The 24,901-nt window shown below is 35.9% G+C and overlaps 4 protein-coding genes and 1 long non-coding RNA gene across 13 annotated transcripts; 3 read left to right on the top strand and 2 right to left on the bottom strand.

The window, feature by feature from the left end:
• The first annotated feature begins 201 nt into the window (after positions 1 to 201).
• Positions 202 to 3,190, top strand: LOC147402875 (uncharacterized). 3 transcript variants are annotated; one of them, XM_086438259.1, is made up of 6 exons: positions 202 to 482; positions 556 to 719; positions 1,865 to 1,933; positions 2,024 to 2,083; positions 2,564 to 2,743; positions 2,944 to 3,190. In XM_086438259.1, the coding sequence occupies exons 1-3, from the start codon at positions 214 to 216 to the stop codon at positions 1,888 to 1,890; spliced, it is 459 nt and encodes a 152-aa protein (XP_086294385.1). In that variant the 5' UTR covers positions 202 to 213; the 3' UTR covers positions 1,891 to 1,933; positions 2,024 to 2,083; positions 2,564 to 2,743; positions 2,944 to 3,190. The 3 variants fall into 3 exon arrangements, with proteins under 3 accessions (XP_086294385.1, XP_086294384.1, XP_086294383.1); XM_086438258.1 differs by having other exon boundaries at positions 2,024 to 2,743; XM_086438257.1 differs by lacking the exons at positions 1,865 to 1,933; positions 2,024 to 2,083; positions 2,564 to 2,743; positions 2,944 to 3,190 and adding an exon at positions 1,154 to 1,412.
• Positions 3,191 to 5,398: 2,208 nt separating this feature from the next.
• LOC147402874 (uncharacterized) lies at positions 5,399 to 7,403 on the bottom strand. 2 transcript variants are annotated; one of them, XR_015177350.1, is made up of 5 exons: positions 7,167 to 7,403; positions 6,608 to 6,908; positions 6,371 to 6,534; positions 5,807 to 5,936; positions 5,530 to 5,647 (listed from the first exon to the last, which is right to left on the bottom strand). XR_015177350.1 is itself a non-coding variant. In XM_086438256.1 (4 exons), the coding sequence occupies exons 2-4, from the start codon at positions 6,874 to 6,876 to the stop codon at positions 5,911 to 5,913; spliced, it is 459 nt and encodes a 152-aa protein (XP_086294382.1). In that variant the 5' UTR covers positions 6,877 to 6,908; positions 7,167 to 7,403; the 3' UTR covers positions 5,399 to 5,910. The 2 variants fall into 2 exon arrangements, 1 of the variants encoding a protein (XP_086294382.1); XM_086438256.1 differs by having other exon boundaries at positions 5,399 to 5,936.
• A 2,656-nt stretch (positions 7,404 to 10,059) lies between these two features.
• On the top strand, positions 10,060 to 11,937 carry LOC147402873 (uncharacterized). Its single transcript, XR_015177349.1, has 5 exons — positions 10,060 to 10,444; positions 11,104 to 11,186; positions 11,272 to 11,316; positions 11,533 to 11,619; positions 11,738 to 11,937. It is a non-coding gene; the product is annotated as an uncharacterized LOC147402873 (long non-coding RNA).
• Positions 11,938 to 13,479: 1,542 nt separating this feature from the next.
• On the bottom strand, positions 13,480 to 15,581 carry LOC147402872 (uncharacterized). 4 transcript variants are annotated; one of them, XM_086438253.1, is made up of 4 exons: positions 15,175 to 15,581; positions 14,442 to 14,759; positions 14,067 to 14,169; positions 13,480 to 13,937 (listed from the first exon to the last, which is right to left on the bottom strand). In XM_086438253.1, exons 2-4 carry the CDS (start codon positions 14,528 to 14,530, stop codon positions 13,761 to 13,763), a joined length of 369 nt encoding a protein of 122 aa, XP_086294379.1. In that variant the 5' UTR covers positions 14,531 to 14,759; positions 15,175 to 15,581; the 3' UTR covers positions 13,480 to 13,760. The 4 variants fall into 4 exon arrangements, 2 of the variants coding, with proteins under 2 accessions (XP_086294379.1, XP_086294381.1); XM_086438255.1 differs by having other exon boundaries at positions 13,480 to 13,974; positions 15,175 to 15,579; XR_015177348.1 differs by lacking the exon at positions 14,442 to 14,759 and having other exon boundaries at positions 15,175 to 15,576.
• Positions 15,582 to 16,768: 1,187 nt separating this feature from the next.
• Positions 16,769 to 24,394, top strand: LOC147402871 (SWIM zinc finger family protein). 3 transcript variants are annotated; one of them, XR_015177346.1, is made up of 8 exons: positions 16,769 to 17,289; positions 20,481 to 20,803; positions 21,105 to 21,759; positions 21,841 to 22,040; positions 22,135 to 22,379; positions 22,694 to 23,521; positions 23,731 to 23,795; positions 24,175 to 24,394. XR_015177346.1 is itself a non-coding variant. In XM_086438251.1 (7 exons), exons 2-6 carry the CDS (start codon positions 20,535 to 20,537, stop codon positions 23,485 to 23,487), a joined length of 2,163 nt encoding a protein of 720 aa, XP_086294377.1. In that variant the 5' UTR covers positions 16,769 to 17,289; positions 20,505 to 20,534; the 3' UTR covers positions 23,488 to 23,521; positions 23,731 to 24,394. The 3 variants fall into 3 exon arrangements, 2 of the variants coding, with proteins under 2 accessions (XP_086294377.1, XP_086294376.1); XM_086438251.1 differs by having other exon boundaries at positions 20,505 to 20,803; positions 23,731 to 24,394; XM_086438250.1 differs by having other exon boundaries at positions 23,731 to 24,394.
• The last annotated feature ends 507 nt before the right edge of the window (positions 24,395 to 24,901 follow it).

Here is a 24,901-nt window from a genome sequence, read left to right as displayed (position 1 = left end):
TAGAATTTTGCTACTTTGTTTCAAAACCAAGTTTTAAAAACCTGACGACAAGTACTGACTGAGTTTAGTAGTTCCTCATAAAAAAGTATATAACATGATGGGCTTTGGTTCTTTTGGAAATATTCTTTAGGTCATGTATACACTTAATTGTGTCTGTCTTTAATCAATATTACTTTACGCAGATACCAAGGAGACGGAAGACGCTTCCATGCGATGAAGATTGAATGGGATTTTGAGAAATTCATCACACTAAGAACTTTCAATGATCCTTCTAATGGATACCTTGTAGATGATGTGTGTGTGTTTGGAGCGGAGGTTTTTGTCTGCAAGGAAAGAAGTAGAGGCGTAGGAGAGTGTCTCTCGATGATAAAGGGAGCTAGAACTAGTAAGCACACTAGGAAGATTGATAACCTTTTAGATGAAAAAAGATTTAAGCAACGTCATTTGGAGTCTGAAGCATTCATGGCTGGAAATCACGAATGGTATACATACATACATACATATTAGTACTATTTAATTTAATTTGTTTGCAATTAATTGGTATATATTTTGTAGGAAGATTGAGCTCTATCCAAATGGACGTGGTGAGGGAAATGGAAATAGTGTTTCTATGTTTTTAGCTTTGGCTGATTCATCAAGACATTCTGTTGGTAGAAAACTGCATGTGGATTTCACCTTGAGCCTAATGGACCGAAACCTGAAGAAACGACAAGCTAGTGGTAAGTATATGCATAGATCCTTGTACATGTTTTAAAACTCATCGATCTAAGTTGAGTAAAGTCACAAGTTGATTTTTATGAGTCAAATAATTGTAAGCTTTGTTTCTAAGTTGATTTTTATGAGTCAAAAATCCTTAAAACACTAATCTCAATTTTACGCTCTTTGATTACCCATCAAGCGATCAAAACCTTACTCTGTTCTATGGGTGCTCGAATATAGCTATAGCTGCACCACCAGCCCCCAATTTTACTTGTTCAATTAATGGTGTTATTAGTGATGTTTATGTGATTGGGTTTGGTTCAATTCCAGTAATTGATGGCTTAGGGAAGTGTAATGTTAGTGTTTGGTTCCAGTTCTTCTATCATCTTTTCAGGCACTTAGGAGCAATGAATCTAGTCTGGGTGAGGTTCTGAACCAAGGGTTTGATGTGCAGTGGTTCATGAACAAAACATTTTCTAGGGATTGCGTCGAATCTGGAGGACATTGTGGCTACAATTGGACTTCAAATGAACCGATTTGTTTTTGCAACGATGAAGCTTATTTAACGTCTTGTCCTGCCTCAGGTACACATCTTAAAACTTAAACTTCGTGTGATGATTCTCTTTTTCTTAGTTCTTAAACGTCTGAAATCTGGATCGTATGGTTTTAAAACCTAGCTTTCCGAATTCCTAATCGGATTGTCAATCCCCGATGTGTTTTAATTCCAATCGTTGTCATCATAGGAACGGGACAACATTGTGGATCGGGAGTCACCCAAAGTCGCACGCACACGTAGTCAAAGTTCAAGTAGTGCTTGCTGCCCATATATTTTTTTAATATTTATTGTTCTAAAGCAAGCAACACGGGTTCCCAATTTTTTACGGAAAGGAGATTAGTTAGTTACAGTGTTCCTATATCATTGGTTTTTGGGCCAGCTTAAGAATTACCTGTTTCATAGAGCTATTTGCATACATCACTTTTTCGTTAAATTTTTTTTTCCTGCTTTAGTGGGAATGCTTTTCATGTAATAGCCATTAATGTCTGTTCTCAAATCCTGTCCTAGTTTAAATAAGTATCATTATTTCTTGCTTGTTCACAGCAACAATTTGACCAGAGAGTGTAAATGTTGAAGCTGATTTTTTTTCTTCTGTTATTAATGTTTCAGGTATCATATTTTTTCAAAAACCGTGATGTTACAGATATAGTGATCTTCAAGGCTCCCCTAGGCCTGCAGGTACAATATGCAACTTTACCATGCAGTCTTATTCGTGCGATATATGTGATAAAGCCCTTCGAAATTACATTATTCAGTTACTTTGTGCAGGAAAATGGTTTTGATGTGTTGATCAAAAGAATTGTAGCCAAGGCAGGAGATTGTGTTGAAGTGAGCTTTCCCCTCCAAATATAAGCTACCACTTTTACTCTGGAAGATCATTTTGTTTTACTCTTTTTGATAATGGGTTCCACTTCTCTGCATGTCCATCACTTGTAATTTCAGCCCACATTCTTGAACTACTTGAAGTAGGTCCCTGTAAGCACTCCAATCATATTGCTTAGGACCCTTAGCTTGTATTACACCCCACCACACATCCACCATGACCCCATCAACATCTACCCCTCTAAGTTGCTTGAGTTGTTTCTCAATTTCGTCTTTGTTTTCAAAAACATTATCAACTGTCACCACGCCGAACTATTCCACAACACCCAATTACATAACCAAAACAAAACAAAAACAAAAACAAAAAAACATGACAACATTAGTATTTGATGATATATGTTCATGACCAACCTTAGCATATAGTAAATATTAAATGCTTATGTTCCAAAGTTTAAATGATACTTACTGGTAACATGACAAATATAGGGACATAATTAGCCAACATACTGTCTTTCTAAGTGAGTAATGTTGGTGCCTGCATTTTTTTGAAGAAAGAAAGAAAATGGTCTTAGCTCTTGGGGGGTTTCCTTTGTGAGAATAGCAATGGAGATGCTAAGCTTTGCTGAATCAACATTGCTTTATAATGTTGGAGGCAATCATCATCAGGTAGATACCCTTATCTTCAGGACAAAGACCTATACCTGTAAAGTGGACCCACCTTGGTCGTATAGCTAAATAAAAAACTAGATTTACTGTGGCACATACATTTACTTTAATGAGACGTTCCAAATTTGTTCATTGTTTCTTATTTTAGGCACATTTTCTTAATCAATCATAATGAGTTTATCATTCTTTGTGTTGTGCAGATTTTCGCATTGTTCCTAAGGCCAAAGAAGGAGCACAAGTATAGGATTTACTGGAATTTTTACCACCATATTGTTGGATACTCCATCCTTGTTCTTTGTATCGTCAATTATTTGTGTTTTGTGTTCTAAATTAAATCAGGAGTGTGACATAAATAGCTGTATATATATCATATACTGCTTTATTGTCAGTTATTTGTAGCTTCGACAGAATTTTCGATCTTAATAAAGAGGTTTACATGTATATTAATTTTCGATCTTTTGTTTTTTCTTTTTCTAATTTTTTTTTTTTATTATTTCGTTCATTGTGATTGGTGAATTAGAGGACCGTGTTATTGTTTGTTAAACCTCCAAATTTGACGGTCATACTTTATGGATTTTTTTTTTGTTTTTTCTTAACTCCATTCTCCAATAATTTGATAATCCAGGGCCGTCAAAAAAAAAATTCTACAAGAGAATATTTGACGGGAGGGTCCGTCAAATTTCTCAAAATTTGACGAGCTAAGACCATCAAATATGAGTCTTTTTTGAAAAAAATGTGTTTTGCATCTCTGACAATTAAAAAAATGTGACTTTTTCATTTATGCAAAAAAATTGCCATTTTATTCTTGATTTTTTTCACATAAAAAAAGGAATTAAACACTTATATTTCCAATGTGGGTTTGATACATAATAAAATTTGGAGATTCACAAATGTAAAAAAATGGGATTTGATGATAATAACTTGAATTTATGAATTTCATTATATATATAGGGGACGGTTCAGCAGCCCTAAAGTTTGCTAAGTTTGGTGCCAAACATTTTTCAAAATATGGGTTAGAAGCTTTGGAATGAACTGATTTTTAATGAGGATGATCTCTATGATGAGGAGATCATCATCACCAAAAATCAGCATATTCCAAACTTCTAACCCCATCAAAAGTGATTTACAAAAATTGGACAGTTCACGATTCTTTAACTTGTAAACTAGGGTTAGAAGTTTCAAAATGAGCTGATTTTTTGTGAGGATGATCTTTTCACCATAGAGATCATCCTCACAAAAAATCAGCTTATTTCAAAACTTCTAACCCCATCAAAAGTGATTTACAAAAAATGTTTGATACAAAACTTGGCAAACTTTCCAATGCTATCTTTTCTTAACTATTTCTATCATTATATATGCATATTTCATTTTAAGTTGCAATTTTGCATTTCTTAACATGTAGTTCCATTAATATAACCTCAAGAGCATCATGCATGCCCCCGGGTGGTTTATGTGTGTTATGCGTTTGTATCCAGTTTTGGCAAAGGCATGGGTATAATGAAAGCATTGCATATCGATATATGCAGCACTTCACAACCTTTAGAGAAATGATTTTGGATTCAAAAACTCAAAAAAAATAAAATTGATAGATTGAATTTGTAGGTTCATGTTAAACATTTTTATTTGATTCAGTAGGTACCTAAAAAAACATTACAAAAATGATTCAATATACAAAAAGAGTTGCCTGTACATACAATATGTCTCATTTACAATTCTTGTTCAATACATAAGGCATGTTTTACTCCTGTAATGGGCAAAAGAACACAAGACTTCATACAATTGCAAACATTTGATTTGGATGACATGTACCACACTCCTGTTTTAATATCCCCCTTGCTTCTTCAAACAACTCAACAGCCTCATCAATCTTGTACACTTGTACACAAGCCAATCCCATCTGATTCAGTATAACCCCAAAGAATGTTGATTTCCTCTCTCTACTAGCTCTAAGCTTTGCTACAACACTCTCAAAATAGCTCCGAGCCTCTCCATATCGTCCAACCATGTAAAGCATCACACCCATCTGTGCTTCTATTCTTGCTATCGTGCTTTGTTGCCCCAGTATGTCTTCCAACAATTTCATTGCCTTTTGTAAGAGCTTCAATGCTTTCTTGGGCTCATTCACAGATTCGTAGATGGCGCAAAAAAAAGGTGGGTTGAGTAGAAATCCTAACCACGTAAGAGGTCAAGATTAAAGCATTTTATTTCATCCTCTCTAGTTACAAAGCATGTTAAAGCGTGGGATATTTTTTACTTTGGGGCCAGTCTGATTGGACAGATGGAAAATGTAATACATCGAACTGTATTTTTAACCACAAAAGGGAGGTGCTTAACATACTCCAGTTTGAAGTAATGCCCTCGCATTTCATGAATCCACCATAAAACCTTTAGGAGGACACGAGGAACATCTTCCTTGAGAATAACATCCAGCCACTTCCCAGCAACAGCAGTGTTTAAAACAACCAAATCAGCTTTAAGAGCTGTGTCTACAGCTTCTTGGCCCTTTGCAAAAACGACCTAACAATGCCAAAAAACCTGTAATTAGAAGGGTATATAGAATATTGACAAAGCCAAAAACCATTTAAACTTATGGGATTTGAGAACAGACATTAATGGCTATTACATGAAAAGCATTCCCACTAAAGCAGGAAAAAAAAATTTAACGAAAAAGTGATGTATGCAAATAGCTCTATGAAACAGGTAATTCTTATGCTGGCCCAAAAACCAATGATATAGGAACACTGTAACTAACTAATCTCCTTTCCGTAAAAAATTGGGAACCCATGTTGCTTGCTTTAGAACAATAAATATTAAAAAAATATATGGGCAGCAAGCACTACTTGAACTTTGACTACGTGTGCGTGCGACTTTGGGTGACTCCCGATCCACAATGCTGTCCCGTTCCTATGATGACAACGATTGGAATTAAAACACATCGGGGATTGACAATCCGATTAGGAATTCGGAAAGCTAGGTTTTAAAACCATACGATCCAGATTTCAGACGTTTAAGAACTAAGAAAAAGAGAATCATCACACGAAGTTTAAGTTTTAAGATGTGTACCTGAGGCAGGACAAGACGTTAAATAAGCTTCATCGTTGCAAAAACAAATCGGTTCATTTGAAGTCCAATTGTAGCCACAATGTCCTCCAGATTCGACGCAATCCCTAGAAAATGTTTTGTTCATGAACCACTGCACATCAAACCCTTGGTTCAGAACCTCACCCAGACTAGATTCATTGCTCCTAAGTGCCTGAAAAGATGATAGAAGAACTGGAACCAAACACTAACATTACACTTCCCTAAGCCATCAATTACTGGAATTGGACCAAACCCAATCACATAAACATCACTAATAACACCATTAATTGAACAAGTAAAATTGGGGGCTGGTGGTGCAGCTATAGCTATATTCGAGCACCCATAGAACAAAGTAAGGTTTTGATCGCTTGATGGGTAATCAAAGAGCGTAAAATTGAGATTAGTGTTTTAAGGATTTTTGACTCATAAAAATCAACTTAGAAACAAAGCTTACAATTATTTGACTCATAAAAATCAACTTGTGACTTTACTCAACTTAGATCGATGAGTTTTAAAACATGTACAAGGATCTATGCATATACTTACCACTAGCTTGTCGTTTCTTCAGGTTTCGGTCCATTAGGCTCAAGGTGAAATCCACATGCAGTTTTCTACCAACAGAATGTCTTGATGAATCAGCCAAAGCTAAAAACATAGAAACACTATTTCCATTTCCCTCACCACGTCCATTTGGATAGAGCTCAATCTTCCTACAAAATATATACCAATTAATTGCAAACAAATTAAATTAAATAGTACTAATATGTATGTATGTATGTATACCATTCGTGATTTCCAGCCATGAATGCTTCAGACTCCAAATGACGTTGCTTAAATCTTTTTTCATCTAAAAGGTTATCAATCTTCCTAGTGTGCTTACTAGTTCTAGCTCCCTTTATCATCGAGAGACACTCTCCTACGCCTCTACTTCTTTCCTTGCAGACAAAAACCTCCGCTCCAAACACACACACATCATCTACAAGGTATCCATTAGAAGGATCATTGAAAGTTCTTAGTGTGATGAATTTCTCAAAATCCCATTCAATCTTCATCGCATGGAAGCGTCTTCCTGTCTCCTTGGTATCTGCGTAAAGTAATATTGATTAAAGACAGACACAATTAAGTGTATACATGACCTAAAGAATATTTCCAAAAGAACCAAAGCCCATCATGTTATATACTTTTTTATGAGGAACTACTAAACTCAGTCAGTACTTGTCGTCAGGTTTTTAAAACTTGGTTTTGAAACAAAGTAGCAAAATTCTAACATTTTCAATTATAAAAATCCGAATAGAAACAAAGCTGAAACGAAAACAAATTAATAAAAAAGATTCAAAATTACCTTTTCTGCTAATATTCGGTCCCCAATATCAAGTGTTGGATACATGGAAAGTGACGGAATTGATTTTGGTTCCGCCATGAAAGACCGAGAGAGCATGTTAACAGTCAAAAGTGTTAGAAGAGCCTTCGCATCTTCCAAACAAGAATTCGATAATCTTGAAATCCAACTATTCTTTTCAACCGATTTCACATTCGAGACCTTCAAAATTTCTCTCAAACTTTCACTATCTTTACTATCACAAGGTGGGTGCCAATTTCATATAGTTACTATTTTTGTGCACGTCTGCTATTCCAAATCAGTATGTCATGAATTTCTCATGTGTTTTAGTTATGAGTCTACTAGATAAACTAAATTCAAATTTATGTTTGTGGGTTTGTGATCTTATTGGTTGGTTACTTGGGACCAATAGAGAACCTAACAAATTTCACTTGCTCACTCGATTAAAATCAAGAAACACAACAACTAATCGGAATTTTTTATGTGAAATATTTCACAGTTGAAATATTCTCAAATCAAAGAATAGAAACTCAAATTAATACAAAAATTGTTATTCAATCAGGTTCACAGTCTATTGTTAATTTACCAAAGTGAAGATAAAAAAAAGTCCTAAATAATTTCGGATTTTTTGTCTTCGTCAAATCGAAACTCAAATTAATCCAAGGAGATAAAGCTTAAATCGAAACTCAAATTAATCCAAGAGAGAGAGAGAGAGAGTACCTGTGCGAGGGAGATGGAGTCTTCGTCGTTCGTGCGAGCGATGATGAGAGAGTGAGAACGAGAGCGAGATCAAACCGAGAGAGTTCGCGAGAGAGAGCTTGAGCGAGGGTTTGCGAGAATGAGAGAGGTCGAGCGAGGGTTTGCGAGTGAGTGAGAGAGAGAGAGAGACAAAGAGAGGGTTTGAGAGAGAGTCCATTCGAGAGAGAGAGAATGGAGAGTCTCACTCTCTGTTTTTTTTTTTAGTTTAATGAGAGAGGGAGGTAACACTAAATAATGGAAAGTATAAGGATGGCGCTATAATTAATTGAAAACGGATAAATTATACGTTAAATCGTAGAGATTGAATCTGATCCGTTCATTTGCGTTAAATCGGACGGCGCCAAAATGTTTGCCAAAATGTTTGTCAAAATGTTTTGCGCTGAACATTCCCATATATATATGGGTAGCGTTCAAGGGCAAACTTTTTAGCAAACTTTTTGGCAAAACATTTTTCAAAACATGGGTTAGAGGTTTTGGAATGGGCTGATTTTTGGTGAGGATGATCTTTACGGTGAGTAGATCATCCTCACCAAAAATCAGCCCATTCCAAAACTTCTAACCTATGTTTACCAGCTGAAAAATCGTGGACCGTCCATTTTTTGTAAACTGTTTTTGATGGGGTTAGAAGTTTTGGAATGGGCTGATTTTTGGTGATGATGATCTCCTCACCATAGAGATCATCCTCACCAAAAATCAGCCCATTCCAAAACCTCTAACCCATGTTTTGAAAAATGTTTTGCCAAAAAGTTTGCTAAAATTGGCCATTGAACGCCCCCCTATATATATATATATATATATATATATATATATATAGGGAAATGTTCAGCACCCTAAGTTTTACCACACACTTTAACAAACGTTTTTTGTCCTACATGGGTTAGAAGTTTTGGAATGAGCTGATTTTTGGTGAGGATGATCTCTATGATTAGAAGATCATCCTCCCCAAAAATCAGCCCATTCCGAAATTTTAGCCCCATGTTTACACGTTGAAAAATCGTGGACCGTCCATTTTTTGTAAATCAATTTTGATGGGGTTAGAAGTTTTGGAATGAGCTGATTTTTGGTGAGGATGATCTCCTCACCATAGAGATCATCCTCACCAAAAATCAGCTCATTCCGAAACTTCTAACCCATGTAAGACAAAACGCGTTTGTTAAAGTGTGTGGTAAAACTAAGGGTGGCGAACGGGACCCATATATATATATATATATATATATGGGGCGGTTCAAGGGCCATATGTAAAAACACATGAAAAAACAATGGTTTTTCAAAATACGGGTTAGAGGTTTTGGATTGAGCTGATTTTTTGCGATGATGGTCACATGATGAGAAGATCATCCTCACAAAAAATCAGCTCAATCAGACACTTCTAAAATCCATCAAAAGTGATTTACAAATTATTGATAAAAATTGACAAAAAATCAACGATCCACATTCTAAATCACTTTTAATGGGGTAAGAAGTTTCAAATTGGACTGGTTTTTTATTTTTTGGATGATCTTCCCATCATAGAGATCATCCTCACAAAAAATCAGTTCAATCCGAAACTTCTAACCCATATTTTGAAAATTTATTAATGTTACATTGTTTTTACATATGTTTTCTCATATGGCCCTTGATCTTGACCCATATATATATATATATATGGGAAATGTTCAGCACCAAACATTTTGGCAAAACATTTTTCAAAACATGGGTTAGAAGTTTTGGAATGGGCTCTACGATGAGGAGATCATCATCACCAAAAATCAGCCCATTCCAAAACTTCTAACCCCATAAAAAATGATTTATAAAAAATGGACGGTCTACGATTTTTCAATTTGTAAACATGGGGCTGATTTTTGGTGAGGATGATCTCCTCACCGTAGAGATCATCCTCACAAAAAATCAGCCCATTCCAAAACTTCTAACCCATGTAGGACAAAAATGATTGGCTAAAATGTTGGCCAAAATGTTTGGTGCTAAAAGGGACCTTATATATATATATATATATATGGGTCGGGTTCCTGCGACAACACATTGCGACTCACATCGCGACAAATCGTAGAGACCGTCGGATTTAGCGAAGATCTGCGGTCCAGATCTAACTTAAGTTTACAATCGATGTAAAACAATAAAGTTTTGAAAATTAGAATCGCCTCCCTCTCGACAAAAACAAATCGACAGATTGCAGAGAACGTATTCTTCCTCGTTCCTCTTCTCAACTTCATCTTCTTCCTCTTCTCAAATAAGATCTCGTTGTTTACAAAAACAGATAAACCCTCTCAAGTACGTCTTCTTCCTCGTTCCTCTTCTCTCTTAGCTCTGCTAACAAACGACAACAACGACAGATTCGATCTACTCCTCTTCCTCTTCGTTTCCAGCAAGATTTGGGTCCTCTAAAGTTCGTCTTCATCGTTCTTCACGAATCGTTCAACATCGTCTTCTTCTTCGACAAAGTCAGATCTGCGGTTAAGATCGATTTGAGCATCTAAAATCTAGGGTTCTTGTTTCAAAACTTCGACTTCTTCATCGTTTTAGTGGTAAGAAATCAACCCTTAATTAGTTTTTATTTTTTATTTTTTTATTTTATGTTCTGAATTCCAGTATCTCTTGAAAATTTTTGTATAAAAATTTGTTTTTATTTTAAATTTGTTTTTATTTTTAATTTCATGTTTTGAATTTTATGTATGAAAATTGTACATGTTGGAATGCTACTCTCATTTTATGTAAATTTTGTAGTTTATTTTTATGGTTATTCTGCACTTGTGGAGGAGTTGAGTATTCGTATTTCATTTTATATAGATCTTCTTAGGTTTTCTATTGAAAAGGATTTTAGAGTTGAAGTGGAAGCTATAGGGTACAGGCCTACGCTGTTTTTGAAGTCTCTTTTGTGTATCTCAAGTATGTGGCACTTGAATATGCAAATTCTGGATTGTTAAATGAGAAGTAAGATATTTACAGTTTTGAGAATCAGAATTTCAAGTAGAAACCAGGGGAAATTTTGGACTTATCATGCTTTCAATGAATTGTGGGCTGATTGAATGCATGTTCAAGGATTGAAATCCCTGTAAGATTAATGCTGAAGAGTTATTAAAGTCTCGTGTCTAAACCTCTAAATTGTTTTAGTTTTTTAAGATTTGTACTTGTACCCTTATCTTTCCTCTTCACTTCTGAAATGCATTATAATCTTGTACAACAGCGCCAGATTCTTCGGAGTTTTAGTCACTTGAAGATGGTATTGTCATTCCTCTTGGCAGACCAAAGGAGCAGTGGAGTGCCAAGGTACTGCACTTTGTATTAGGGATTTAATGTTGTGTGGTATTATAGTTGCCAATAACAATCTCTAAGTTTTACATTTTACTTGTAGATGAAGAGGTTCAGAAAGCTTTATGAGTTGTTGTTATAATAAAAGGTAACTTCATGTGTGCACTTGCCTCTCTCTCTCTCTCTTTTAAGAGTTGTGGTTGAGTTTCAGAATGACCGTGATCTGCCTTTGAGCAAATGTAGCTTGATCCATTCAATTGTGAAGGGTTTATAATTTTGAACTCAAAGAGAAGATATCCAACTGATGGGCTCATAAAGAGAATGACCATGATCTTCACCTTTTGTTTGATTATGGTATTGGCAGAATGGACTTGATACCTAGGTGGAGAAATCAAGAAAGCAAATGAAGGAAAGAAAGAACAGGGCTAAGAAGATTCGTGGAGTGAAGAAGGTGGGTGGAGAAGCATGTATTTTTTTTAATTTTTTTATTGTGTTTTGTGTTCCTTTCTCTTTTTGCATTGTTTTGTGATATGTCATTCTTATGTACTAACCCCATTTCTTATATGCAGACTAAGGTTGGAGATGCTCCCAAGGCCGGGAAGAAGAAATGAAGAGAAGTGGGGAGTTGCTCATGCCCTATAATATTAGTTTGTTATTTTTTTTCTTTTGAGTTTTATTTTATCATGGATTGGATAGAGAAGGGAACACTGATGTCCTGTTGATTTTTGAATTTTAAAAGATGCAAGACTTTGGTGGATTTTGGCGTGAATGCATTCGCTAGCACATTTGACATTTGGACTGTGTTCCTTTTTGCATGTATTTGAGGTTGAAGTGGGGAGAGAGCTCTAGATGGACCAATAATTCATGTGGTCAATGGGTTCGAAAGGATGACCCATTTTGCACTTTTAGGTGGGCAGTCACTAATTGTCATCAAATATTTTTTTTGTCAAAAACAGGTGTGGGCCCTTTGATTAAATGCAACTTGTGGCAAATACAGCCAATGCCAATTCCTTCTTATACGTGCAAAAGAGATCTCATCTATTCTTTATTTGGTTGGCTTTTGAGACGAAAAACTCTGCTCAAATTTCTTTTTAAAATCAAAATTTGTACAGGAAACTTTATCGAAAATCCCAAGACACATATCGAAATTTGAGCACTCTCTAACATTATCGAAAATCCCTCCTTTCACTCCTCTGAAACAATCTGATTAAACTACCATAGGCCGAGGCCAGAGACACATATCATCTCGAAAACATTTGGTTACCTCCATTGAGGTGGGGGACGACTGGGCAAGGTTGCTAAAAAAGAGGGTACACCTTACACCTTAATGATTATGTTCAATGCTTCTGTATTGCCAACATAAGTTACCATGAGGAAGCCTCCAAAGCATGCAATTTTTTTGGTGCATTGGCAGCATGGCCTTGATGTATCACATGTTGCTTGAGAACCTGAGAATCCCCACCTTATCTGATCTCTACAATGCCACAAGTGAGAATGACAAACCCAAACCTTGATGAGGATCACCACAAACCAACTGAAAAAAGGTCCAATGCCCCTAGAAAACTTGCCTAATCCCAAAGCACCCACCTACCAAACAAAAAGCAAGACACCAGCCAAAATGTCAATAATGAGGTACCTGACTAGCCTTATTTGTGTTGATGAATTTTTTGACGATTGGATTTGCGGTAGCGTTATCCAATTTTTTTTAATAGATACATTATTAACTGGGTCCAATGCCCCTAGATACAATTTTGTACAGGAAGCTTTGCTTTTCCCCTTCTTTGTTAACTGGGTATCAGTTGACTCTCCTAGGCCCTTGCATCGGAAGATTTATTGAGTAGTACATGAATGACTGCTTCGATGCTAAACATGTGATTACTTGTAGGTAGTGATTTGCCTATTAATACCTACACACCACAAATACAAGTAACATACCATCAATTTGGAAAAAGGGCCATCATCAAGAGCACTTGGACATGTTGTAGGACACTGCCAAATCATGTATACACCTCCTATTACACTGATGTTGGTATAGGACTTGTGCTTTACCTTGGATGATTCCAATTAATGGGCAGACAGAATAGGTTATCCCTCCCTCACATCATGGGACATAATCTATGCTACTACTACTATCGGTGCTCCAATGCTGCCAAGTAGATACTGGATGTAGCACATCAAAATAAGTATAAACAACATTGCCCACCAGAATCCTAGGGATGGATCCTTTATAGGATGCTTTGTGTTGATCAACTGCTTGATATATATAGATTATGATCCAAGGACATTGTTATGGGTGGAGAAAACCATCAACTGGAAGCATTGAAACATTGTATTGAATAGCATTGAAACATTGTCAAATACTTTTAAGAGTAAGATTGACTGACGACGTATGGCTCCCAACTCTAACCTGTAATCTCTTACCAAAAAGATTTTTAAAATCATTTGTACAAGTGGCAGCATCATAGCCTACCTGAAAATCTTCTTTTTCAACCACATTAAAAATAAAAAAAAAAAGAGAGAATAATAATATAGAATGACCCAACTTGTCCTCCACGTCTTGGAGATGCCATTTTCATCATCAGAACAAGCCCACTAGGGCACCGTTGGCATGAATAAACCTGCGAGAGCACCATCATCGTGGCCCTGCCTGTGCCCAAGTGTGTCATCATGGCCAAGTTCTTCACTTAGAGGTGTCAACATATCACCATCACAATTGAACATAACATCTTGAAAGTACCACTGGGTTGGGCCTTGCTGTCGCATGAATGACTGTCCCACATGCTTTGGTTAGAGACCACAAACAGACCTTTGGAATAAGAGGCCATTCAAAGTTTAGAGATTGTTAACTAGCAACTATAATACCACACAACATTAAATCCCTAATACAAAGTGCAGTACCTTGGCACTCCATTTCTCCTTTGGTTTGCCAAGAGGAACGACAATACCATCTTCAAGTGACTGAAACTCCGAAGAATCCAGCGCTGTTGTTCCAGCCTGCAGGCTGCAAGTGATAAACTTATGCACCACACTGAGAATGGATTCAACAGTATAAAACAGATGGACAAGGAGAATGGATTTTCAGATATTGCAGACTTCATTTTTATCAATGATCCAAAGAGGGGAGAATCCTTTAGAAATAAATGGACTAATTTTCATGGATGATAACAAGAAATTTTTGTTTGCAACAAATTGATATTCCGAAGTCCAAACCAATTGATTGTATCCATTTTAGCATAAATAGACATGTAAGGGAGGATGAGAAGGCCTGCTCACCAACAAAGACTTAGCCCAGAAGGAACAGAAAGAGCAAAATAACCAATCATTAAGAGAAGAAACTTAGTTAGAGGTTGAGAATTCTTCATGCTTGGATCATTAACCAAATTTGAGATTATTATGTAATAAGGATGGTTGGGACATCTTGGAATTCCACTTATTGATACCACCTTTAGGAGGAGCAATTTCACATCCAGGATGGTTGGAACAAGTCAGTTCAAACTGAGGTCATCATCAAAAGTATTTTAAGTGCACAACTGTGACCAATAACAAAGCGAATGATGATGCCCTTCTCTTCCAGCCTCTTTCGTTTCTCACCTATTGCCGATTTTTTAACCAGAACCATTGTCACAATATATATATTGAAGCAAGCAACATAAATAATATAAGCAGAAAACCAAATGATAATAATAACAGATGCTTAATCACATAGCTCCCAGATTATTTGGAACTCCATTAAAAAGATCTGTCATTAAAATTTTGAAAAGATCTTTTCAGATTATGCATCTGCGATTTAACAAATTTTGCAACTCCATTATTCAGATTAAACAAATGAGAGTAGCATTCCAACATGTACAATTTTCATACATAAAATTCAAAACATGAAATTAAAAAAAAAAAAAAAATTTAAATAAAAACAAATTTTCATACAAAAATTTTCAAGAGATACTGGAATTCAGAACATAAAATAAAAAAATAAAAAATAAAAACTAATTAAGGGTTGATTTCTTACCACTAAAACGATGAAGAAGTCGAAGTTTTGAAACAAGAACCCTAGATTTTAGATGCTCAAATCGATCTTAACCGCAGATCTGACTTTGTCGAAGAAGAAGACGATGTTGAACGATTCGTGAAGAACGATGAAGACGAACTTTAGAGGACCCAAATCTTGCTGGAAACGAAGAGGAAGAGGAGTAGATCGAATCTGTCGTTGTTGTCGTTTGTTAGCAGAGCTAAGAGAGAAGAGGAACGAGGAAGAAGACGTACTTGAGAGGGTTTATCTGTTTTTGTAAACAACGAGATCTTATTTGAGAAGAGGAAGAAGATGAAGTTGAGAAGAGGAACGAGGAAGAATACGTTCTCTGCAATCTGTCGATTTGTTTTTGTCGAGAGGGAGGCGATTCTAATTTCCAAAACTTTATTTGTTTACATCGATTGTAAACTTAAGTTAGATCTGGACCGCAGATCTTCGATAAATCCGACGGTCTTTACGGTTTGTCGCGATGTGAGTCGCAATGTGTGTCGCAGGAACCCGACCCTATATATATATATGTTCTTTTAAAAAAAAAAAAAAAAAATCCCAAATAACATATTCATGATCCTCATCATGTTGGTGCCCTAATTGAGCATGAAACGTCAACATTATTACAAACGCAAGATTGCCCTTGAGATCGGAGGATGGGATGCCATAGATATCCTAGATTTCTCTGATAGACATAGATTTCAACTCAATCCTCGATCAATCATATGAAAAAAACAAAAAAAAATAAATCCCAAATTGCAACTACAAAAGAAATAGTCCTCAAAATTAGATAATCATTCCACTAGTTAAAAGTCTTCCTATTTTAGGACTTATTTTAGGACTCTTACTAAAATCAGATAAGATGCCACATAATATGATAATGAATCCAATATAAATCTTGGGATTCACACTAACATGATTCTTTAGATCTAAGGCTGTCAATGGGTACCCAATTACCTGATTACCCAATGCATTCAAACACAGGTTAGTCGATTTTGGGTCTACCATTATGGACCCAATTATTGTCGAGTCCAGATCATGTAACCATCGTAAGGATTTGATAATAATCAAGTATTCGAAGGCAATGAGTACCGAATTAATAAATTTATAACATTTATGATAAAATTAGTAGTCCAATAAAATACTAGAACTATTTCATCTTTTGTATTTTCTCGACATGAATATTGATTCATTTTTCACATTTTTCAACAATTTTAACAAATAAATTGTACATATTATGATTTTATTCTTAAAAGTTTGATTTGCTTGAAGAATTCTTTATTGATCTTAAATTTCAATTGAGGAATTATAAGGTAAATTGTTATATTTATAAATAATTTTTTTATATCAGATACTCATTTTATGGATATTCAATGGAATATTTGTAAGGCCGTTCTGATCCAAAGATCCTATATTAAAAATCAAAACGAATAAAAACTGACAATAAGATTTGATTTAAGGCTTCATTTTTAAGGGTCTGTTTGTTTAAGCTTTAGAAGTCAGCAGTTTTTTTTTTTTTACTTTTTAAGTTTTACCTAAAGTCGTTTAAAGGGGATTTCTTTTTGGGCTTTTGCACAAAATCAATTACGGAAAACGGTTTGCAGCGAAAATGTAAACCTATAGACCCTCTTTCGTTATATCGATTTTTAGCGCAGACGCTCCTCTCTCTCGTTGCAGCTCCCAACCTCGGCCAACTCCTCTTAGTAATCTCTTCGTCTGCCCCAAATCCATCGTTTTTCAGCACAGGCGCTCCTCTTTCGTTGCGCAAACCCATTGTTTTATCGATTTTCAGCACATACGTTCCCCTCTCTCGTTGCAGCTCCCAACCTCAGCCAACTGCTCTCTGTAATCTCTTCTTCTTCCCCAAAGCCATCGTTTTTCAGCACAGACGCTCCTCTCTCTCGTTGCAGCTCCCAACCTCAGCCAACTTCTCTCTCTCTTTTATTCTCTCTCACAGAAGGACCAAAGACAATAAAACAAAAAATTGCCGACGACTCCACCGTTTCTCATCAAAGCTAGGGTTCTTCTTCTACTCTCAGTCCCCTTTTCACATTCACTCATCAAAACAAACCTTAGAAATCAAAATTCGACAAATTTGTAGTTCAGGTACGTTCTTTTTCTCTAATCTATTTGTTTCTTAACTTCTTTTTTGTGAATTTCTGAGCTTATTGGTTTGATTTGGAACCAATTTTTGGCCCAAATGTGAAATTTCATCAATAAAGTCTTGCAAGATGGTTAGATATAATCTAAAAGGTGATTGAAAGATCATGTGTCATGTTTATCTTCAAAAATGTATAATTGATGTTGAAATTTCAAAATAAAGGGGGAAACATAGAATAAAAGAAAGCCATTTTATCAGTTTGAGAGGGAAGTTTCAGAGGTAGACAATGGATGGTGAGGGGTTTTATGGGGTACTTGGTTGCAGAGGCAGATTTGTCCTCATTTTTTTTCCAGATAGGATTGTGTATTATCTTCAAAAGAGGACTTTTTTTTGGAAATTTATTTTGCCCCTTTTACTAATGTCTGTAATTGAGTAATTGGGTCTTTGTAATTGTTGATGAATTTGAGGGTTTTGCTTTTTATGTGTTGGTTAGTATTTGTCTATCTTAGGATTGTGTATTATCTTTGAAAGGGGACATTTTTTTGGGAAAATAATTTTCCCCCTTTTGCTTGTGTTCATAATTGAGGTGTTGGGAAAACTACCATACAATGTGTAATATAATCACAGCAAAAATTAAACCCTTTCCCACTTTGAGTGACCAAAATAGGTTAAAAATATTCAACCAATATCAACACCACCATTATACCAAATAATGCCAATCCAAGTGCAAGATAATCCAATTGAGCAAAATAAACAATCACATGCAACACAAGATTTTTATCGTGGAAAACCCTTCAAAGTAAAGGTAAAAACCACGGGACTTGTCTCGGTAGTCCACACTCAAATTTTCCACTATCAACAATAATAAGTTACACCAAAGTTCTCTCAAGATCAATCTAGAGGCTCACAAGATTACAATCAACATCAAGAATAGCTATTCTTGGTTCAACACTACAATAAACATCATCTAATAAAGATGGATTCCACAAAAAAACACAAAGGGAAAAGTTTAGGTCTCACCAAGAAAATCTCTCAATAAAGATGAAGAGAGAAGCTAATCTGGAGAAATCAATCGGAAGAGTTGTAAAGGTTGTTATAAGGGTTCTCCACTCCAAATTTGAGCCAAATCGGACAAAGTTTGTCCTTTAATCTTCTTGCCCTAACTCTCTAAAGTCCACTGCTTTTCTTTTCTTTTTCTCTCAGCCTTGCTCTTTTCTTTTCTCCTTTTTTGTAACCCCAAAAACAATTGCCCCAACTAAAGAACTAGCTGCTGCCCTTTTTCTTTTTAATTTTTTAAGTTGAATGGGCTTTTGCCCTTATTTCCCTTAGGTGGCCCACATGAGGTGGACCCAGCCCAACATGAGGAATTGGGTCTTTGTAATCGTTGAAGAATGGGTATGTTGCTTTTTTATGTGTTTGTGTTTGTTTATCTTAGGATTGTGTATTTTCTTCAAAAGAGGACTTTTTTTTTTGAAAATTATTTTACCCCTTTTACTTATGAAATTTGTAATTGAGTAATTGGGTCTTTGTAAAAGTTGAAGAATTTGTGGGTATGTTGCTTTTATGTGTTTGTATTTGTCTATCTTAGGATTGTGTATTATCTTCGAGAGGGGGACTTTTCTTTTTTCTTTTTTTGAAAATTATTTTTCCCCTTTTACTTGTGTTTGTAATTGAGTAATTGGGTCTTTATAATCGTTGAAGAATTCGTGGGTATGTTGCTTTTATGTGTTTGTATTTGTCTATCTTAGGATTGTGTATTATCTTCGAGAGGGGGACTTTTTTTTTTTTTTTTTTTTGAAAATTAATTTTCCCCTTATACTTGTGTAATTGAGTAATTGGGTCTTTATGATATGTTCACATTGGCACACTGCCAAGCCACATAAATTCTTGTGTTTGTGTGTGATTATTCTTCTCTTTGCTGCCTTATTTTTCATAAAATCTTCTTCAAGATTTCTTATGACGTCAAAGGCAGATTCCCAATGAAGCTATTTTCTATTTTTCTTTTCTTTTCTTATTTATTTATTTATTATTATTATTTTTTTTTTTTTGGGGGGGGGGGGGGTGTCAATTCCATTTGGGAATTTCTTTTTTCTTGTTTCATGTGGATGGTAATGTTGGACAAAATTATCTAGGTTGAGGACCAAATTAGTGGGAAGAAAATAAGTACCAACATTTGCATCTTATGCAAGGATAGTGGTGATTCCATTGGGCATCTCTTCTTCTCTAGTTGGATTTGGCAAAGGTTTTTGAGAGTTTTCTATATGCTGTGATTATTTTTAGAGAGCCTTCATTATGTATAGAAGGGTTGGAGTACTCATGCCTTCAACTTTAGGGGACAAATACTTGGAAAGTTCACTTTATTTTCCATTTTTTGGGTTGTATGGAAAGAGAGGAATAGGAGAATTTTTTAATAGGGAAGCAAAGGCTCTCTTATATTATTGGGCATGTACTATTCCGGAGTTTTATGCTCATTAGATTTGAAGATTTTGTATTTAAATGGGACACCATTATTCATTCTTTTTAGTTTTTGTTAGCTTTTAAGGTTATTATCTCTCTCACTTGAATATATGTAAAAATGATCTTTGATCCAACCTCTGGAGTCCTTTTCGTTGGCGTTTTGAAAATTTTAAGCTTTTGAAGAACCCATAATCTTTCATTTTATCTTTTTATATATTTGAATGTTCTTTTGATAGCTTTTGGCATGTTTGAATATTGACTATAAGTAGTAGACTGAGTGATTACTATAAAAAATAGTGACCCAACTTGATTACCACATGTTTCTTTGAATGCTGATTATGAATAGTGAGTTGCTTGCATGTTGAATTCTTGAGTTGGAATCTTTCATTCATTCTTATATTTTCCTTGTGTTTACGCTTTGCTTTTTTTTTCCTTCATGTGAATTTTATTTTTAATTGATTTCTTGAACTTGAACTTGAATTTAGGTTTCTCTCCAGTTACTTTTACAAGTCTTCATAAATAGACTTTCTTGCAAACAACATACATTACTTTTAAAAGAAAAAAAAATTGTTTTACCCTCCTGAAGTGCCAATTTAGGAATTCCTTTTAGTGTTCTGTTTCTGAAAGTGCATTCCAGTCAACAACCTATCAATTAACAGACTTTTTTCTATAGCCAAACTTCAATGTATTGTGTTACAACTCTCTTGGTTCATTTTACACGTCATTATGGTACCAACAGATTGAAGATATTGTGCTTCCTCAGGATTCGACGAGGGGAGGGATACAACAGCTGATGGAGATAACGGAGTCCATTCTCGATATTCCATTGCAAGATCCACCGGATGAAGAATTTTCTTCTGCTGATCTGAACTGGACCAAGTTTGGAAGTGATGAGCACCATGATGATGTGGCCCTTATTCCTTATGATCGAGTTGATGCATTTATAATCGGAGAATGTTCAAATGTAGAATGCCCAACACGTTTTCACATTGAGAGAGGTAGAAAACGAGCGGAAGGTAGCTTAAAGAGCTATAATAATGATGAATATCTGGAATATAGGCTGTAAGTAACATATTCCATTAAACTTCAGTTCCTTTTTGCCCTTTTTTCTATTAAAAGGTTGTTGACATAAAAGTGTTGTGCCATTGGGGCTACACCATGCATCAAGCAGTAGAGTTCCATTGGGGGCTCATCTCACTGAAGGACAATAGCTAATGTTCAAATGTAAAAGCTAATCGATCTTATGAAAATTTTCTACATTGATAACCAGTCAGTATTTTTTTTTTTTACACTCATGGAAGTCTCAAATTTAATTTACCTATCGAAATTAAATTATTATAAATTTATTTATTTGCCTCTTAAGCTATTGGTGTTCATTTGGTCCTGAGAATTACGGAGAGGGTGGGGGTATATTACCCAGCAGGAGATATCGACTCAATACCAGAAACCGGGCTGCTAGACCACAATCTATGCGAGGCTGTACTTGCCATTTCACAGTGAAGCGTCTGTATGCCCGCCCATCAGTTGCAGTACTTATATACAATAACAGGCGTCAGCATGTAAATAAATCTGGTTTTATATGCCATGGTCCACTAGACAGAGATGCTATCGGCCCTGGTGCCAAGAAAATCCCATACATTTGTAATGAAATCCAACAACAAACAATGTCAATGATTTATCTTGGCATTCCTGAGGAGAATGTGATGCAGAAATACATCGAGGGAGTTCAAGGCTACTGCGGTTCAAATGCAAAAGTCAATAGCCTTGCATCCCAATATGTCCACAAACTTGGGATGATTATAAAGAGGTCGACACACGAGTTGGATCTGGATGATCAAGCTAGCATTCGATTATGGGTCGAACGCAATAAGAAATATACATTCTTCTATCAGGATACTTCGGAAACAGATGCTTTCATCTTGGGGATTCAAACGGAATGGCAGCTACAACAGATGATCCGTTTTGGTCATCAAAGTCTTATGGCAGCTGATTCAACCTTTGGCATAAAAAAACTCAAGGTTAGAAACACATTGTCATTATAACAAGCTTATGTTACTATATATCTAATATGATCATGCCATGTTGTGTTTGATTGACAGTATCCACTATGCACACTTCTTGTGTTCGACTCGAGACAACATGCACTCCCAGTTGCATGGGTGATAACCCGTAGCTTTGCCAAGCAAGATGTATCTAAATGGATGAAAGCTCTTGTTGATAGAGCTCATACTATAGATTCTACTTGGAAGATTAGTGGGTTTCTGATTGATGATGCAGCTGCAGAGGTCGATCCAATCAGGCAAGACGCCCTTGATCTTTACAATTGATTAATTTAAGCTTCCATAATAGTACGGAGTTGTCAGGTCTTAATGCATTATTGACTGGTGTTTCAGGGATATATTTTGCTGTCCTGTTCTTTTTTGCCTTTGGCGTGTTCGTAGATCATGGTTGAGAAACATTGGCAAGAAATGTAGTAACATTCAAGTTCAACGAGAGATTTTTAAACGTCTTGGTCAAATTGTCTACAATATCTGGGGTGGAATTGATTCTGTGGAAGCCATGGGGGAATTCATTGAAGATTTCGTTGACCAAACTGATTTCATGGAATACTTCAAAGCCTCTTGGGTGCCTAAGATCGGTTAGATGAACTTCCTTCGTTAAAAATGGATTAATATGTATATATATATATATATATCGGGATCCGATGACTCATCGAAATAACACTTGATCCCAACCATTTAAATACAAAGTCCAACGATAGAGATTTATAATCAAGATAAGTAACTCCGAGATTGTGTTATGGAGATAAGTATAACTGTTGGCCATTTTTAAACGGTGGGGATCATGTGTTTTTTCACGAGTCATTCTTCATGAGACATGTGTATATATATATATATATACTAGAAATGTGGCTTAAAAGTTTTTATATATATATATATTTTTTATTGCTAGAAATGTGGCTTGCAACTATGAAAACACTTCCACTTGCAAGCTTGGAAGCATCTGGGGCCATTGAAGCATACCACTTGAAGCTGAAACTCAAACTCTATGATGATTCACATCTTGGTGCACTCCAACGAGTTGATTGGTTAGTGCACAAACTGACAACCGAGTTGCATTCAAGCTACTGGCTCGATCGATTTGCAGATGAAAGCAATTCATTTCAAAATGTCAAGGATGAGTATATTGCTTCTACATCGTGGCATCGAGCACTGCAGATTCCAGACACAGCTGTTATCTTGGATGATAAAGACCACCTCTTTGCCAAGGTTGTAAGCCAAAAAGACTCTAATCAGACACATATAGTGTGGAACCCTGGATCAGAATTCGCTTTTTGTGATTGTGCATGGGCTATACAGGGAAATTTTTGCAAGCATGTCATCAAGGTCAATATGATTGTTCATAATCGTCAGGGTTATCAAGCGCCCATGTCATTTCACTCATTCCGAGAGATCTTAGTAAGTCTGTGGCAAAAACCCATGGATGATTCGTTTGAACTCGATCAGTCAATGGCCTGGACTCAGCATATGTTCAATCAAATTCAGAGACTGGTTGAGCTAAACAATTCCAAAGATATTGGCGATATAGTAAATAATCTGCCGTTGAAGTGGGTTGCTAAGAAAGGCAGAACATTTAGTGGCAGACCATCATTGACCTTGGCTCTTCCTCCTAATGTGAAGAGTAGTTATAAGAGTATTTCCCTTAAAAAGAATCGAAAGCGGAAACGAGTGTTACGGTTAAGGTGATACTTGATGGATGAAGAGAGCTTTGCCTTTGTTGGTAATTTTTTTTTTCCTTGATGCTCTTAATCGTTCATGACCTGGTTCTAATCATTCTATTCGTGCTATTTATGGTTGCTACTAGCGTTGGTGCATTATACAGTTTGATTTCAATTTCTTCTTTGCAATTCTTTCTTATACAATTTTAAGAACTAAGCTGCTTCTTTTGGTTCTTACTTCGCATACTGTTATTGTTTATACTCTTTACAGGTTGTTTAGTGCAATAATAATATCCATTGAGATGGCATTGCTCTCAAATTTCCCGAAATCTCGAGGTTCTTTCTTTGTTCTTCACATCTTTGTTTTTCTTTGGGATCCATAAAAATGCATTGATGGCATGGTCTAGTTGCCTTTTATGAGAAGAGTCCTCTCAATACGTGGCGATGAAGCATCTGTATTTGGAGTACAAGATGACTTAAAGGATCTTGAGATCGAAATTGTTAAGTGGGCCCTCTTCAAAAAAATTCACCTGTTTGTGAAACGACCATCTTGGGAACTTGGTTTCAGGTCTTGATGGTTAGAAACTGGTTCCTAAAGTTGCGCTGAAAGCAGTCTGCTTCACCAGAGGATATTCAAAATTTCAATTTTGTTAGAAAGCTTCTTGGCTAACCTGAATCCTTATAAACTAGAAATGTTTTTGTTTTCATTTGGCAGGATGATTAGTTTTCCGACTCCCATGGAGCTCAAAAAGTTCAGTTGCACTCAGAGACCCTTTGATCATTGCCTCGTCAACCAAGGATGGCTGATTATATTATATACATTTGAGTGGGTGGTGGATTCAATTGATTAATCTGTGTGACTAACAGTGCAATAAAACAATGAGCTTGAGCTCTCTTGTATCATTTTTCAATTAATATTTGATTATATTTAGCAATCGAGTAGAGGAGATAAATGAGAATTTTTTATTTTTTATTTGCTAAGGCCCCAGTCTCTCTAGGGCATGGTGGGCAAGTATGGGGTTGAGGTTTCTCAGTTGCCCACCAAAGACTCCTCAATGGGTCAGGAGGACTCATTTAGGCCTATTTGTGAATGAAAATGGTCCAGTAGGAATTGATTGACTAGGGATGTGGAGGAAGCATGCAAAATAGAGTGGTTTCCGCTCTGGAGTTGATTTGCATTCCTACTTGTGCTCTCCTTTGCATCCAATGAGTTATACTTTCGAGCCTACTGAGCCATGAATGGACAATAGATGATCTATTACTGGAGAAAAATCAGATTGATTAGTGATTTTTAGCCCCGAGTCTGTATTTTCGTCCTAAGATTCAACACACCGAACAGTCTAATTGTACTCCCTAACAAAAACAAAATGTTCAAATTGATGGATCCTTAGAAAGAGTGACCTATAGCTGTAAAGGAAAGTGGGAGTATGGGTTGCAACTCA

This window comes from Akebia trifoliata, chromosome 4, assembly GCF_017979445.1.
Source record: "Akebia trifoliata isolate Shusen 1 chromosome 4, ASM1797944v1, whole genome shotgun sequence".
Classification (NCBI taxonomy): domain Eukaryota; kingdom Viridiplantae; phylum Streptophyta; class Magnoliopsida; order Ranunculales; family Lardizabalaceae; genus Akebia; species Akebia trifoliata.
This window is presented reverse-complemented; position numbering and strand designations above follow the sequence as displayed.

Excerpts from the sequence above, each read along its gene's own strand:
- LOC147402875 (XM_086438259.1), top strand. The coding sequence starts at position 214 with ATGAAGATTGAATGGGATTTTGAGAAATTCATCACACTAAGAACTTTC. Across the intron at positions 483-555 it reads ATGGCTGGAAATCACGAATG|GAAGATTGAGCTCTATCCAA; the intron begins GTATACATACAT and ends TATATTTTGTAG. Across the intron at positions 720-1,864 it reads GAAGAAACGACAAGCTAGTG|GTATCATATTTTTTCAAAAA; the intron begins GTAAGTATATGC and ends TTAATGTTTCAG.
- LOC147402874 (XM_086438256.1), bottom strand. The coding sequence starts at position 6,876 with ATGAAGATTGAATGGGATTTTGAGAAATTCATCACACTAAGAACTTTC. Across the intron at positions 6,535-6,607 it reads ATGGCTGGAAATCACGAATG|GAAGATTGAGCTCTATCCAA; the intron begins GTATACATACAT and ends TATATTTTGTAG. Across the intron at positions 5,937-6,370 it reads GAAGAAACGACAAGCTAGTG|TGGTTCATGAACAAAACATT; the intron begins GTAAGTATATGC and ends TTTGATGTGCAG.
- LOC147402872 (XM_086438253.1), bottom strand. The coding sequence starts at position 14,530 with ATGAAGAATTCTCAACCTCTAACTAAGTTTCTTCTCTTAATGATTGGT. Across the intron at positions 14,170-14,441 it reads TCTGGGCTAAGTCTTTGTTG|CCTGCAGGCTGGAACAACAG; the intron begins GTGAGCAGGCCT and ends TATCACTTGCAG. Across the intron at positions 13,938-14,066 it reads AGGAGAAATGGAGTGCCAAG|TCATTCATGCGACAGCAAGG; the intron begins GTACTGCACTTT and ends CATGTGGGACAG.
- LOC147402871 (XM_086438251.1), top strand. The coding sequence starts at position 20,535 with ATGGAGATAACGGAGTCCATTCTCGATATTCCATTGCAAGATCCACCG. Across the intron at positions 20,804-21,104 it reads GAATATCTGGAATATAGGCT|CTATTGGTGTTCATTTGGTC; the intron begins GTAAGTAACATA and ends TTGCCTCTTAAG. Across the intron at positions 22,041-22,134 it reads GCAGAGGTCGATCCAATCAG|GGATATATTTTGCTGTCCTG; the intron begins GCAAGACGCCCT and ends CTGGTGTTTCAG.